At 40.7% G+C, this 16,825-nt stretch overlaps 1 protein-coding gene and 1 long non-coding RNA gene across 2 annotated transcripts; one reads left to right on the forward strand and one right to left on the reverse strand.

Moving 5' to 3' along the window:
- Window positions 1-3,889: 3,889 nt before the first annotated feature.
- eif4ebp3l (eukaryotic translation initiation factor 4E binding protein 3, like) lies at window positions 3,890-8,081 on the reverse strand (the record flags this gene model as incomplete). The annotated part of the gene is given in 3 exon segments (XM_046031082.1): window positions 3,890-4,546; window positions 5,689-5,865; window positions 7,677-8,081. Coding segments are annotated over 3 exon segments (339 nt in total). The 3' UTR covers window positions 3,890-4,517.
- Window positions 8,082-14,078: 5,997 nt separating this feature from the next.
- LOC123957953 lies at window positions 14,079-15,573 on the forward strand. Its single transcript, XR_006821943.1, has 3 exons — window positions 14,079-14,158; window positions 14,769-14,907; window positions 15,150-15,573. It is a non-coding gene; the product is annotated as an uncharacterized LOC123957953 (long non-coding RNA).
- Window positions 15,574-16,825: the final 1,252 nt, after the last annotated feature.

Raw genomic sequence — 16,825 nt, forward strand, 5'->3', positions numbered from 1 at the left:
CCATCGCCAACCGCTTATCCTGCATACAGGGTCGCGGGAGGCTTCCATGTAATTGTAACATGTGTGTACAGAAGTGCAGCCTACATCTGAGTGAGTGAGTCTGCTAAGTTCCTGTTATGACAAGAAAGAGCTGTGCCGCAGGGCCAACCTGCACACTGCTGAGTTTTAACTAAGTGTCAGTGTCTGTGCTCCTTAGGGGGCAGTAACACAGCTCCCAGACAGTGAAGTACACGTGCACACACATGCAAACACATGCATATACAGTAAGCAAGTGCGTGTACATACTGTACTCAGCACATAAAAGACAGTGGCAGAAGAAAGGTTAAGATCATTTACTTAAATAAAAGTAGCAATAGCTGTAAAATACTCCATTACAAGCAAAAGTTCTGCATTCACAATGTTACTTAAAGAAATGCAGCAGAATGGAATCTGTAAGTGTTTAGTTATTATATAATACTGGATAACAAATACTGAGCAGTAAGCACTATAATGTTTAAGCAGGTTGAGGTGGAGTTATATTACATATGGCTGGGTATAGTTAATCTATAACAAAGCACCATTACATGATGTTACTGTTTGTAAGTATATTATTAATCTGTAAAGTACCCATGCGTATGTACCACACACACATACAGTTGGTGGTAGAGTTGGGAGACAGGATTGTGAAACATCATCTCAGTTCCTCCATCAGACATGACATTACATGAGTACAGTATGAATATAGCATACCAGCAGCCAGCCAGCATGACAGGTGCCACTGACACTGGAACTTTAAAGGAAATGGTCTCTATTCTGCAAGACAATACCAGGCCAACATGTCATATAGCTTGCACGAGTATGTACAATTGGTAGCCTATATCAAGAGGCAGAGTTGCAGACCAGTGGTGCCCCCGAGAAACAAGGACCTGACCTTTGATATATATGTATATACACACCAAGCTATGTTTACAGCTAGTAAGTAATGCATTGGAAAGATGTTGGGGAAAGGTACTTTTACTGGTGACACATTACACAATAGCCTGGCAGCAGATGTTAAAAGAGTGATCTGAGGCATGGCAGAGATTCTGCAACAAACAGCAAATGCACAGCTTTATCCTAAGATCGTGCCAAATACATGGCTTAAAGACCTTCATTATATTGTCTTTTGTTGCAAACACCTACAGGTGCTTAACAGGTTAACGCAAATGATGAAATACACTTGCACATGATGTAATCCAAGAAACTACTTACAGCTTGCATCTCAGATTTAATTTCAACGTGCAGCAGGGATCTAGGAATTGAATATTATTTTACTGGTGTACGCTGTAAAACAGTTGGCTGAATTCCTGCAATGTAAATATTTGAGTGAATGTAATATAAATTTAAGTTTGTGAATGTGTGTTCATGCATGAGTAAAATATGTGGCCCACTTCAGCCCCTGTCCTCCCCCCGTCATGATAGATGTGACCAAGCAGGCCGCGTGTTTGAGTGTCTGTTTACATCGTCACCTCGGCAATGCAGGCCGATCCTGTACCCGTGGCTTCAACAGGAGCGGCTGACAAAAATAGAGCCTCATCAACCAGTTCAACTCTTCCCAACCCTCTTACCAGGAAAGTGGAAGGGGAGCGGGGGGGATCAAAACCATCAATCAGACCATTGACTGGATCTCCACAAACCAAAATGAAGCCTTTCATGTCAGGAGTAAGCAGACCCTTGGGACACATTTGCACTTGATAAATATTTATTCATTTGGATTAACTGTGCTTAACTGCAGTTAAACAACATAATTATTTATTTTATTAAAATTATGACCATGTTTACGTCTGAAATATGTGAAATCATATTTTCACAATATAACACTATGGAAGTTTGTAAAATGCCTCACATTTCAAGACAAAAAGATAAGACTTGACAAATGTATGTTTGCAGACACTTTTGGCTCTTGGTCTGTGATCGATCCCTTATGCTTATGAGCCACCGTCACATGCCCAGTGATAAACACATTAGCAAAGATCTCCCACTCTGACCAATGGACTACAAAAATATCTTGACGTGATCTCATTTACAAATTCAAATGACCAATGGAAAATCGTACGTTGGAAATTATGTGCAGGTGTGATTGCAATGATTGTGTCCAAAGATTGCAGTGAGAGCCAATTCTGGTTTCAAAATTTACAAGACATTTATATCAAATTTATGTGGCAAGTAATCATGTTGTACATATATAATTTTATTTCCACTACAAAGACAGAGTGGCAGTCATGCTTTTGAGCAGATCAATAAGGGAGGCTGATTTGGCATTAATACACTGGTGGGGGTTTTTGTCCAAAGTGAGCACACTTTAAACTTTTCAGTCATGAGAGAACTATTTTGAGCTAGAGATTCAACAATCTCCTAAACTTATAATATGCCTTATGTTGATAGCATTTGTCTCCATTGGTTTTCATTGGTCCAAGCTTGATGGGTCAGTAGGCCTATTGAGAAAGGCAAAATAATTTATTGTAGACAATGTGTTGAGTAGTTAATTATGTGATAGATGGTCATCTCTATATACAGCTATGGCAGAGCTTCCCTCACCCTCACCCTTTTTACTGGACCTCAACCCTGTGGTGCCCATCCTAGAGTAGGACATGGGATAATTACATCACATTTGGTGTTCAATGATCAATAAACGTGCTCCTCACTGTGTGTCACCAAAATCTTGTGCAAATGTGTGTAGGTGTGTGTATGCACAAGAACAATGAGGTTTGTGGAGTACATTCCAGTATCATTTTCAGTTTCATATCTCCCCAGATAGGAAATCCCTCAAAACTACACGACGGGAGCTTGTGGCATTTTACAGTCACCTGGCACCTGGTCTTGTTTTCACGTGCCCCTTGGCACATTTTTCAAACGCAGCCGAGTGCCCACCCTGATGTTATGAAGTTATCCTATCATTATGCTCTGCAATGGGTCCCATCTGCCTTTGTTACAGGGCACAGCAGGTTTACTTTGCATGCTCTTGGAAGAATTGCAATGGACCAAATACTGACCACATTTTTAAACCTGATGGGAATCAATAAATCAGAGCCTCCTGGCTGAAAGTTCATAGCTTTAGCGCAATGCAAAGTCATTGTATCTGCAAGGACATGGGACACAAACAGCTGAGCGGACTAACCCACATCACTAACTTGCACATGACGCACTGTTCTCACTTGAAAACTGCACTGAAGATTTAAAAGCCCTTCTAGGGACGGGGATTGGAAAGTAGCAATAGCTATAAATGCTGTGTTGCATTGCATTGGAATTTGTTTCTACAATTCTCTATATTTATAGAATCTGTCCCTATCAAATAAACATGATACACCTTGAACTCACCAACAGCTTCAAAACACAGACTGTGGGGCCATCAGTGCTGAAACAAACATTCATATTGTTGTCAGTAAATCTGAGATAATTGACTGGTCAAATACCATAAAGTGGCAAGCCCCTCCCCCACAGAGCAGTTTCAATACGTCTGGCCTTTGGACAGCAGCTGCCCTCATTCCTTAAAACCAGGCCTACTCCTATGTTGAGCCTTCCTAATCTGGAGATCAGTGTCTGTGACAAACATGCATACCTAGCCCTGACCCTGGTAACAGCGTGAGAGTCTGAATTTAGTGTACACTACAAGATCATAATATTTAAACATTTCCGCTTTGCTATATACACATGAGATATTTATATGTAATAGTAATAAATTAAAGTTACATTAATGACTAAATTAGGCTTTTTTCACAATTGTGTTATCAGTGTGTGACAAAGACCAAATGTTAAAATGATACATGTGTGAGCTCCTTGTCAGCATGCAGCTCTTTAAGGCAAGGACATACGTCAATGGTTTCACTTTCTAACAGAGGTACATCTAATGAAAAAGAACACACATGATTGCTGGCGTTTCAAGCAGCCTTTATTTGAAATTATTCACATTTCATCTCTCCGTCCATTTAAAACAGAGTAGCTGATTTTCAGTAGGCCCTGACCCCAACATTAGGACACTTGTTTGCCTATGACAAGGAAAGTTAGCCATCCTTCTTTTGGGGTGGGGTGGGGTGGGGGAGGGAGGGGTAGAGGAGGAGGAGGAGGAGGAGGAGGAGGAGGAGGAGGAGGAGGAGGAGGAGGAGGAGACAACAAAACAAAACTGATGCCTGCAGTGAAAAACTGTAATCATTTTATATTCCCCAACTTAAAAAATAGGATACATAGTACAATTTTCTTATTTACAAAAGATAAAAAAAAAGGTTAAATCAAAATGGATTTTTTCAATCCTGCTGCAGCTCTGAAGTGAGTGAGCAACCAATCAACCCATTTAATACCATTTTTATACTTAACACTTTTTTAGGGTCAAAAGCACCCTACAGTTTTCTGTGTTTTCCTTTTGAGTTCCCCACTAAAGCTTTTATTTTTTTTAAAAGAAAAAAAAAAAAAATAGTGAAAAAAAGCTTTATATGTAATGCATTACAGTCATTAATGACCTTGGGGTAATTTAACTAACTCTCCACAGGAGGTAATACTGGAGCTCAGATGTCCATCTCAAACTGGTTGTCATCTGTTGAAAAAGGGACAGAAGAAACAGTTAAGATTGGAAAAGGGCAAATATTTGACACCCCAAGCCCAACCACGCCTTAACGGACTACAGTGAAGATGACAAAGTGCAGACCTTATCATTACATTCATAACTGAAAAACAACAACAAAATACACTTGACTAAAAAGGATGTAGCTCACAGTTCCAAAACCCCCATGACATGCCCTGTGTGTTTACCAAGCTAGACAAGGGGACAGAGGAAAAGGGGGTCAACCCTAATCCCCATGGTCTTTAGTTTGACAGCAGGAATGGAGAAGGACAGATTGATGGTTGGATGTATTTCGCTCAAAAATAAATAGCGGTCTCAACTTGCTCGTGAGCCCAAAATCTTTGGTTACAGTGTCATGAAAGACCCACAAGAGAAGCACTGCCAAAATAAGGGTATTTTATCTCCAAGAAGTCATGTCTTCTGGAGGGGCTATCAGAGGTACAGTACACTCAGTTAAACTGTTCATTTGCTAAATAACCGTTGTTATCTCTCTTAATCCCTCAGCAACAACAAATTAACATCTGACACCGGCAGCCTGAAAGACAGAAAGACTGTCTTATTACAATATGAAATATATAGTGATTGTTGAGTAAATAAGCCACTGGCCTAGTTTAAAAGCCTGGTTATACCCATGAAGGCACGGACCCTGAAACACTAAACTAACACATGGCGATAATGATGGAGCACTCATGTCCCAGTCCCCAACACAGCACAGCTGCTGTGCTGCAAACATGTAGGCATGGCACTGCAGGAACACATGCAGCACCTATCTGCTGTATTAGTACAGTTGAATACTCATGGCAACGCAATATAAAGCTCAAAGCTGAAACAAAAGGGTTGCAAGTTCACAACAACGCAACGTTAAGTTGGAAAAGCATTCTATACGTAGGGAAATTGGCATGTGTAGTTCTTGTATTTGATAAGGCTACACAAGTGTGCATTGTGGAGGTTCTTTATTTCATAAAACCACAAAAAGAGCTGTTTGTGTGTTATGGTACAGACGTATGTCACTCCAAACATGAGCCTGGAAATCTGTGTTTTCCTGTAAAGTTACTCCACTCTGTAAAACCAGTCAAACTCAAGAGAAAACAAGAACTAAATAGTGGTATGTTTACCTGCAATGTCTTTCTCTTCCTCCTCCGCCTCCTCTTTGAGATCCTGCAGTTTCCCCATGGGGTGTGTAGCAGGTACTGTTACCCCAGGGATCTGGGGCAGACAGCATGGGGGGGTTCGGGCAAGAGGTGAGTTTCGACAATCCAAAAGAAACTTCCTGTCATAGATGATACGTGTGCCTATGTTTGAGAGAAAACAAAAGAGAAAATCTGGTGTTTGACCCGCAGTAAACAAACGTCAAATTTCAATTCCTGAAAGGAATGCGCGCGCACGCACACACACCCCCACCTTGTTATTACACTTTTGCATCTTTGCTCATTAGGGAAGTTAAGTATCATCATTATTCTCTACCAGAGGGGATTTCTTTTAGTTGGAAAAGGAGAGGTCTGTGTGCACAGAGGGGAGGGATGAAGGCTACCACAGCAATGAGTTCTAGGAAATCAGAGCACAAAACATTCTCTCTTAGAAGCACGAGGCCCTGAGATTAAACTAAAGCCATATGTTTCGTTATTTGCAGAGAGGGCAAATGAAACATACTTTAGGTATGTATCCAAGCATGGGTTTTCTCAAGCTTTCTCAAAATGGTGATATGACACAAGCTTGAAGCGCCACACAAACCCTGCAGCTTGTCACATCTAAAATCTACTTGGACTTGTCTGTCACCATTTGGACATTGGCCAACTCCAAGCAAAAACAGTGTCATAAATGGCGTGTTGTGATAAGTTTGACCAGGATGTGACTGAGTCAAGGAGTGCTCTACTGCTTCTTTATGAGTCTGAACCAGTCTGTACAGTATCAACCTCTCCACAATGGAAAAACATGTTATGTAATAACTGAGCAGTGAGCAGTTCGTCCTGGACAAAGGGAAGTAATGCAGAGGTGGAGAGATAAATAATTGAGGTGAGGAAAGGGGGCTGGAATGCAACCGATAGTATAGGCAGTTATGTAAAAGAGGGGTCAGCCCAGCAACACAGTGAGATGTGTTGCACATAAAGTGAATACAAGTAAAAACTTTGTGTTGCAACTTCCATTGCTGTGTTTACCAGTGTCATGTTTGGCACAAAATTTTAAATTGCACATACTCCCCATGCATTAGGCTAGACAGTTCCTTTCACCCCCCCCCCCCCTTAACTTGTACAGAATGTTCTCTGCTGTTGCTGAAATGCAAAGCAGAGAGCAGCCCGGATAGGACGGCCTCCAACTCCTCCACCACTGCAGAGGCCAATCACACTGCTGTTCTGGCAGCTGGACACATACACCCTCTTAGAATCACAAGTCAGGGTTAGACAGTTCTTGTTGTCTTCAGGCAGGGTTTTTGATGAAACAACTAACAGCGTGCTGAGATCTCAATGTGTTTGAAAAGTGTGAACAATGTGATTTCCAATATTCATGAATACATTTTATGCAAGTTAAAGTTACTACTACTGTTCTGCTATCAGCAATGAAAAGATGTGTCCTACTATGTAACAGTGATTATAATTTGATAATGTACGATATTAAAACAAGAGTAAAAAGCGATGTGCAGACTCGCACTACTTATGGTGTAAAAAGTACTTAATTGTTAGGTTCACAAAAAAAAAAAAAATCTTTTTGCCAAAACAACAACAAACTTGTTGACAACATGAGGACTGCAGCCAACTGTCACTATGCAAACAAGGCATTTATCCACCTTGATTATATCATTTTGGTTCATAATGTTCTCGTTTTAATATGATTATTTTACGGTGTTAGGGCGAGCTAAATAATTGTTTTAATCCGATACTTTAAATGTGTTTTGTTCGCAGATTCTCGCGAGAGCTTATCGTCGAGTACGTGCACGTATACACAAACTGTTGAGTTAACGTTACAGCAACTTAAAGCTAACTTTTTCTGAAACGTTTCGTGGTGTGAAGGCATTTTATAAAGCAAAAGGCTGAATATGAAACAGAAACTTTAGTGTCTCGAGAGAAAGCGTTATCACTCTTTAAGTTTCCGTTTCCACAGTTCTCACCTCCGGGTGTGGTGGAGAAGAGGGTCCCCCCGGGTGTCTGGCTGTAACAGTCGGGTAGCTGGGACCAGTCCTTCAGGGTGAGCACCCTGGTGGGGATGGGGCAGCTTTTAACTTCATTTGTGCCGGTCGACATGCTAGCTTATGCTTAGCTGCTGCGGGCGGAATGGAAGAAGTGGTTTTTAGAAGTCCTCTGTATAACCCTCGCTCACAGCCTTGCACGAAGACAAACTTCAAAAGTAACGTTAACTTAGTTAGGCGCTTTACAAGAAAAAGTGGCCGAAAGAAAAGTTATCCAACTTTAACTGCTAAACTGAAAATTCAAACAAGCACGGAGTCTGGGGCCCGCTGGTGTCCGTCGTTACAAGCAGCTACCAAACGCCACCATGTGCTGTATTTGTAGCACCCACAGCTGCAGTAGTCACTCGTGATGTTTTTTTCTCCAGCCATCAGACACGTGGGGCAACGGCCATGTGGTGTGAATGTTTTCATGTGCAAGACAGCCCGTGGGGGCGGTGTTAACAATGGGGTAAGAGAAACAAATCAGCCGTCAGTGTGCGAACTATACCATGGCTTTCGGGGGAGCTCACCTTTTGATTCTTACTGCTGAATCATTAATAGCTACAAGCATATAGGCCTGGGCTGACTGTGAAAGTATGAGGCATGTAGCAATTCTCCTACAATTACGCTTCACACAACAGCTGTTTGCGACCTGTCATTTCTTTTCTCCGTGAGAGGGAAGAATTTTGAAAAGTTGTTTGTCACTGCGGGGAGCCCACAGTTGCAGTTCTGCATGGATCATGCGTAATATCCAGCCAGACAGAACGATCACGAACCGTTTACCGTTGGTCATACTAGCGACACAACCCGTATCGGAGAGGGAGTGGGGCGGACTAGGGACAGGAGATCGCGGAGTGACTGGCCCGCTGCGGACGATCGGTGATCGTTCCCTCAGGCTGGATGAAGTCTGACGTTCCTGAATTTACGCATGAATCCATGATGATAGAGAAATGAATAGCAATAAAGCATGCTGTCAATATTTTAGAGACCCCCCAAAATATCACAAATCATGCTTTTAGGGGAGCTAAGCTCCCCCTGGCTCCCCCGTAGTTCGCACCCTGAGCCGAATGATTGTCTAAACACTGAATGAGAAAATAGCCTAATCTAAAGTGTGAGTTTAAAAGATAAACACCTATTAATCTTAAGAAAGTTTTTGCTTGTTAACACATAAAAAACAAAGAATACACAGATCAATTTAACACAAATAAAAACAAGATTTAAATCGCATTATCTCAGTCAGCTTTTGCAAGGTTCTCCAGTGGTTAATATGCTTCAAATTCCCACTGGAGAATAGATAGGCTTAATGCTACCTGTCCCTTTTACGTGGCTGTGCAGTATAATATAACAGAAAGTAGTTATTTGTGTGAATGGGGTGAAATTAATGACCATAAAATAACGAGTTCAAGAAAATTGCCATCTGATGTTTTGTAAACGCGCGCAACCTATTAAAGGGACTAGAGAGAAGCTTCCATATTACATCAGCTTGGTGAGAATGACACGCGCACTTCCTTGTCCGTGTCTGTCACTCACTCGACAACACTGCCTCCTACAGGCGTTCAGGGGCAGCTGTATAAGAAGAGAAAATACATAAATAATAACAAAAGAAGAAGATAGCGAAATAATAATAAAAAATGGTAATATGGATTCAAAGTAATATATCATCTGTCCAAAAGAAATTTGTCAAACACACAGTTAGTCTTGATTGCCTTCTTGTTCTTAATGTTTTTAATTGTGGTGCTATACTGATGCAGTTCTTGGAGAAATTGTACAAAGTGTGGTTTGGAGTCAGTCCATTTTTTCTTGTGGATGTGGAATTTCCCCAATAATAATACCAACTGTACAAAAAAAATTACGTCTTTTTCTTTCTCATTTCTTTCAAAACATATAAGAATGTCTTTTTCCTGAAGTTGAAACGTCTGTCTAGTTTTCCTTTTTATATAGAGTTCAATATCCAACCAAAACATTCTACAGTATATACATTGATAAAACAAACGACAAATTGATTCTTCATGTAATTGACAGAAAGTGCAAGAATACTCAATATTCAATCTAAATCTCTCAAACGTCTTTTTTACCGGATATAGACGATGTAATATCTTAGAGGAACGAGGAGTTTGTCACAGCTGCTGCAGATCGACATCATAAAGATCAATAAGGGCTTTAGTTGTGTTTGTTTATTTTGTCTATAATGAGGTCACAGATAATTTTACGTTATTCTATTTTATTTACCTTTTAATTTATTACATATGTATCCATTTAGTATGTATTTATTATTATTATTAGTTTTGTTATTTTTGTAATTTTTGCTGTTACATGTTATTTTCTTGTATTTGTTGTATTACATTGAGCCTTATTCTGATGTTATTCCCATACCCTATCTCTTGGGTAATGTTTCATAGTTGGACATTGGTATGGTTGATGAAGATATTTAGATGAAAAACTGTAGAAAAAAACTAAACAAATAAACACATAAAGAATGAATATGTGATCCAGAGCTGTGTGGACACTGCCTGTAGAGTTTTTCTATTTGGAAAATATTAGTTTCCACATATTGGACTAAAAAATGAGGTGACACAGTTTGTTAATTCCAACAAAAACCTCTATTTCCACTATAAATATAAACAATAGAATGAAAAAAAGAAATTTGCCTCCAATAATATTGCTACAAAAATGTGTTTAATCAGGACAGTTTCTTTGAAATCAAATCCAAACTCCAATTTAAATTTGAATCCAATTTACACCATTCAGCCAACCTTATGACCACCTGCCTAATATTGTGTATGTCCTACTTTTGCCACCAAAACAGCCCTGACCCATCGAGGCATGGACTCCACTAGACCTCTTAAGGTGTGTTGTGGTATCTGGCACAAGGACGTTAGCAGAAGATCCTTTAGAGTCCTATAGGTGGTGGGGCCTCCATGAATCAGACTTGTTTTTCCAGCACATCCCACAGCCCCTGGGGTGGTGGGATGTGGCGGGATGTGGCATAAGAGAAACAAATCCGCCGATTGATAGTCAAATATTGATCATGATGATGAAGTACACACACATTTTCAATACCCAATTAAATGTGTAGCTACTGTAAAACTTCTATTGAAAGGAGAGTCCCAATTAGAGGCCTGTCCCCGTTACTGGCCTGGTTTGGCTAAATGTTTTGACAAATAAATACAGGTCTCAATTAGACGCCTGTTTGGTTTTTATAGAAGTTTTTTGGATGTATAAAACCTCATAACGCACAATTGGGTCACCCTCTTGAGCTACTTCTCAGAATCAGAATCAGAAGGAGCTTTATTGCCAAGTAGTGTTTTACACATAAAAGGAATTTGCTTTGGTGATAAGGTGCTACACGCAGACAGACATACAGCTGACATAAATAGCTGTAGGAATACATAAATATGTAATAAACAAATGCAAGTTATATAAGAATAACAGAAGAATAGAGAAAAATAATACAACTGACAATATAAAAATAATAAAATTAACAAATATAATATGGAATAATGGAACAACAACAATTTACAATTAACAACAAATTAACGACAAATATGTGCAATGTGCCAGGTTTGTGCATGATATGACATGAAGTGATATTTACATGTGCAGAGATGATTGTATTATTTGAGGGGGGGAGTGTCAGTGGGGGGCCCGGGCCTTGTTGATGAGACTAGCTGCAGACGGGTAGAAGCTGTTTTTGTGGCGAGAGGTTTTGGTCCTGATGGACCGCAGCCTCTTGCCAGAGGGGAGAGTCTAAAAACAGTTTGTGGCCGGGATTGGAGGCATCAGCTGCAATCTTTCCTGCTCGCCTCAGAGTCCTCGAGGCGTGCAGGTCCTGAAGAGATGGAAGATTGCAGCCAATCACCTTCTCTGCAGAGTGAATGATTCGCTGCAGCCTGCCTTTGTCCCTGGCAGTGGCAGCAGCGTACCAGATGGTGATGGAGGTGAGGATAGACTCAATGATGGCGATGTAGAAGTGCACCATCATTGACTTTGGCAGGCTGAACTTCTTCAGCTGCCGCAGGAAGTACATCCTCTTCGGGGTCTTCTTGGTGAGGGAGGTGATGTTCATCTCCCACTTGAGGTCCTGGGAGATGATGGTGCCCAGGAAGCGGAAGGAGTCCACAGTGGCGACAGGGGAGTAACTCAGGATGATGGGGGAGGGTGGGGCTGGGCTCTTCCTGAAGTCCACGACCATCTCCACTGTCTTCAGAGCGTTGAGCTCCAGACAGTTCTGGCCGCACCAGGTCACCAGATGGTCGATCTCCCATCTGCAGACTCATCCCCACCAGAGATCAGCCCAATGAGGGTGGTGTCATCCGCAAACTTCAGGAGCTTGACAGATTGGTGACAGGAGGTGCAGGTGTTGGTGTACAGGGAGAAGAGCAGAGGTGAAAGAACGCAGCCTTGAGGGGAACCGGTGCTGATGGTCATGGAGTCAGGGACATTTTCCCATCTTCACGTGCTGCTTCCTGTCTGTCAGGAAGTCTGTGAATGTGCCTGACTCCACCTGCAGGTGGAGTCAGGCACATTCAGCTGGGAGAGCTTGTCCTGCAGGACGGCCGGGATGATGGTGTTGAAAGTCCACAAACAGGATCCTGGCGTAGGTTCCTGGGGAGTCCAGGTGCTGGAGGATGTAGTGAAGGGCCATGTTTACTGCATCATCTACAGACCTGTTGGCTTTGCAGGCGAACTGCAGGAGGTTCAGGAGTGGGTCTATGATGGATTTAAGGTGGGACAACACAAGGCGCTCAAAAGACTTCATTACACAGAGGTCAGGGCAGCGGGTCTGTAGTCGTTTAGTCCCGTGGTCCTTGTTTTTTTGGGGACAGGGATGATGGTGGAGGCTTTGAAGCAGGCTGGCACATGGCATGACTCCAGTGAGGTGTTAAAAATGTCTGTGAACACCGGAGACAGCTGATCAGCACAGTGCTTCAAAGTGGATGGGGAGACAGTCTGGCCCCGCTGCTTTGCGAGGTTTCTGCCTCCTGAACAGTCTGTTGACGTCCCTCTCCAGGATGGTAAGAGAGGGGGAGGAGGTGGGGGATGAGATGGTGGACTGGCCGATCAGTGGTGGGACAGGGGATGGTGTCAGGTCTGTCCCATTGTCTTTCAAAGTGACAGTAAAACTGGTTCAGCTCGTTGGCAAAGCGTGAGTTGTTCATGGAGTGGGGGGATTTAGGTTTGTAGCTGGTGATCTGTCTGAATCCTCTCCAGACAGAAGCAGAGTCATTCCTTGAGAACTGGTGTTGTAGTCTCTCTGCATACAGCTGTTTAGAATCTCGCATAGCCTTGCTAAACCTGTACTTTGACTCCTTAAACCTGGCTCGGTCCCCACTCCTAAATGCCTCTTCCTTTTCAAACCTCAGCTGTCTGAGCTTAGCTGTGAACCAGGGTTTGTCATTGTTATAACTCACCCTGGTGCGTGTTGGAATGCAGCTGATGTAGGATGTCACAGACTCTGTAAACTCATCCAGATTGTTGGTAGCAGTCCTGAAAACATCCCAGTCAGTCCAGTCCAAGCACACCTGAAGATCCTCTACAGCTTCACTGGTCCATTTCTTTGATGTCCTCACTAATGGTTTACAGAGTTTTAATTTCTGTCTGTAAGCAGGAATCAGGTGGACCATGACATGATTAGAGAGTCCCAGTGGAGCGCGTGTAACGGCGTGAGAGGCACAGCTAACTGTGGTGTAACAGGGATCCAAAGCGTTCCCTTCTCTGGTTGGACACTTAATAAGCTGTCTGTATTTGGGGACTTCTTGGCAGAGGTTTCTTTTGTTAAAGTCACCAAGAACAATGACAAGGTAGTCCGGGTTTGTCTGCTCTACACACGGTATCTGGTCGGCCAGCATGCGCTGTGCATCGTGCACGTTGGCGTGCGGCAGAATGTAAACACCGAGCAGAATGAATGAAGCAAACTCACGGTCCCCCCGTGATTTTGCTTCATTCATTCTGCTCGGTAATCATAAACTGTAAAACAGTTTACAGTTTATGATTAAAAATTCCAGATTAGGAGAACAGTGCTGGTGAAACACTGTCATGTCGGTACACCACACTGTTTTTTTGACATTTCTGTAATTACCACCTAACACCCAGTATAATACTGTATATCCTCTTTCCAGTAAATAACTGTAATTTCCATTGCATTATGGGAATTATAGATGACGTTAGACACCATATACAGTGGTTTACTGTAATTTAAAAATCTGATGTATCAAATTTTAAAATTACAGTAAACCACTGTATATGATTACAGTAACATCCATGTTACTGTATTTTCCCTAACTGCCGTTTTGGCACAGATGCATCAGTAGTTTTATCTTTCATTCACCACCACAGGGGTGGAAGCTCAGGCACACACAACTAAGACAACACCAGTGGAAGTTAACCTGTGGTGAAGACAGAGAACTACCAACGACAATCCCAAGGTAAAAACAAAACGTGAATGAATTCAAAAGTATGTTATTGTCTGTGCACTCAATCTGGTAACTTAACGTTAACTTTGTCAAAGTGAACAGAGTTGATGTTTAATTTTACAGAAGACTTTTTGAGTTTTAAAATCAAATGTATTATGTCAAGAGCAATGTTTAGCTCACATCGATAATAAGCTAGCTAATGTAAGGAGACTAACTGTAAGTTGTAAGTCAGTTCGGTTAATTGCATTATTGTAAACTAAGTGATAGCTAGGCACATTTCAAGTTTTAGTATTCATTTGTTGTACATTTCATATGTTAGCTTATAACTAACATAGGCCTATTATAAATATGCAGTACATCTTACAACTAACATAAAAGGCAATATGTTACATGTTCATGTTTTATTGTAGTGTGACCCCATAGAATATAAAACAAATTAAAATATCTATATTATCCTCTAGATGTAAAAATTAACATTAAGTAGTTTTCCTCACATTAGTTGCAGTAGCACAGTTTCTAGGCAAAAGCCACAGAAAAATGACAAATTTTTGCAGTAAATTCTAACTTTACGTAAGAATAGAAAATATTTGTTATTGTAAAAGAAATTTTCTCTTCCCTAAAGATTCTTCATGAGGATAAATCCAGGTGATGGAACTAAATGCACCGCAAGTCGTAGGACAGGAGAAATGGCAGTCATCAACAACAAAGTGTCATCCTTTGTCCACCAGCTAACAGAGTTTGAGTGGAAGAACTTGGATTAGGTGTGACACTTTTTTCAACAGGATATGTACACTATACACAGTACAGTTGCCTGTTTATTAGGGACACCCGCCTTGCAAATAATTCTTCTTTCACAAAGGCTACAATATTCAGTTTTTATTGATTTTAGAGTTTTAGAGGAAAGTTGATTCCACTGTGATCATTTTGCAAGATGTGATATTGATATATTTTATCAACTCTATCAGTGTAAAAATTTAATTTATGACAAATTCTTTACCTACAGGATATCCTTCCATCCCTGAACAAGCTGTGAACAACAGACTTCTTGCCAGAAAAGTAACGGATTGCAGGTCGGTTTAGATCCAAATGTGCGTCATGAGTTACATGATCGGTACACCCCAGAGAATATTTCTTTTTATATGTACTTAAAGAGTTAGTCATTTGACATGGATATTTCACTCATATTCAGACAATGTTATTTTGTACCAAAAAAGCACAGTATCTATTGTTACTGTTATTTCTTATGTTAATGTGGTTAATGATTATTTGTAAAAAAGCATCCCAGTCAACAGATGAGTATTTTCTTTGTGTTCTTCTGTTGTTGGTAAATATACAGTTCTGTATGCCGTCCAGATACTTTGTTCTGCACAGTACTTTCTGCATTGTGTTTTGACAGTAACATTGAATGCACTTATAATTGAAGTAAGGTTTATACATGTAATTTAACTTCTTTTATCTTATTTTAAATGAATTTCTGAAAATAACATTTCTTGTAAAGTACATTAAGTATGACAAATGTTTAAATAAAGAATTTGAAATTTTATAATTACTGTGTCTAATCATTAGTACTTGTGTAGGTTTAAAAAATAATGCATGCATGAATGAAAAAATAATATATAAATTAAAAAATGGGATTACAGTAGTGTACAGTGTTTTTTTTACAGTAACTACTGTATTCTGAATTACATAATTACAGTAACATATTTGTTACTGTAAAAGTGAAAAACGGTTATAGTACTGTAAATCTGAGGGTAAAAACCCTTTGAAATGTCTAACAGTGCAGCCATTGTTGATATAAAAACAGACACCTCCACCTTTTGTTTTGCTGTAACTGCTCTGTAGAGTTGGAAGTCAGCCAGCTGCAGCGCGGAGTCCGGTATTGATCCACACAGCCACATCTCCGTGAAGCACAGAACAGAAGATGAATAAAAAGTCTCTGTTTTTCCCCCACCAGTAACTGAAGTTCATCCAGTCTATTGCACAGTGAGCGCACGTTGGAGAGATATATTGCCGATAGCGGTGTGCGGAGTCCCCGCCGGCGGAGGCGCACGGAGCGACCTGGCTCGATTCCCTCTCTTACGGCGCTTCATTCGGCTAACAACAAAGAGAGAGCCCTTCACCAAGATGCTTATAATGCACAAATAAATGTGTAAACGTGTTATCAATATGGTCATGCTACACATTGTTAGATCAGTTAGATTCTCCACAATTCGTTTAATTAATTTTACAGAAACAATTCAGATTTTCCAAGAGAGATGAAAAAACATGTTTGTACAAGAATATTCATACTGGTTGAAATAAAGTGTTTGATACTAGTTTATATCCCATCTTTTCTGAGCAAGGAATTAGGCCTAAAGGCCTGCCCATATAGACACCTGTCCCAAAGACAGGCAGTGTAAGTTCAGTGACTGAAGCAAATTGAAGTTTGTTATTTTATACTAAAGGAGAAAATAATCTAAAGTGTGAGATTAAGACAAAAGTGTATGAAGCTTAAGAAAGGGTTTTGCATACACAGAGTAATTTAACACAAATTAAAATAAGATTCAAATCTCATTCTCTCAGTCATCTAACCTACTTCTAGGTGATGATGTATAACCAGACTGTGTCATTCTCACTCACCCAAGCTGAACTACTTCAGGTAAGTTTCTCTCAAGTCCCTTTAATGTGGCTGTGCACTAT

This window comes from Micropterus dolomieu, linkage group LG19, assembly GCF_021292245.1.
Source record: "Micropterus dolomieu isolate WLL.071019.BEF.003 ecotype Adirondacks linkage group LG19, ASM2129224v1, whole genome shotgun sequence".
Classification (NCBI taxonomy): Eukaryota; Metazoa; Chordata; class Actinopteri; order Centrarchiformes; family Centrarchidae; genus Micropterus; species Micropterus dolomieu.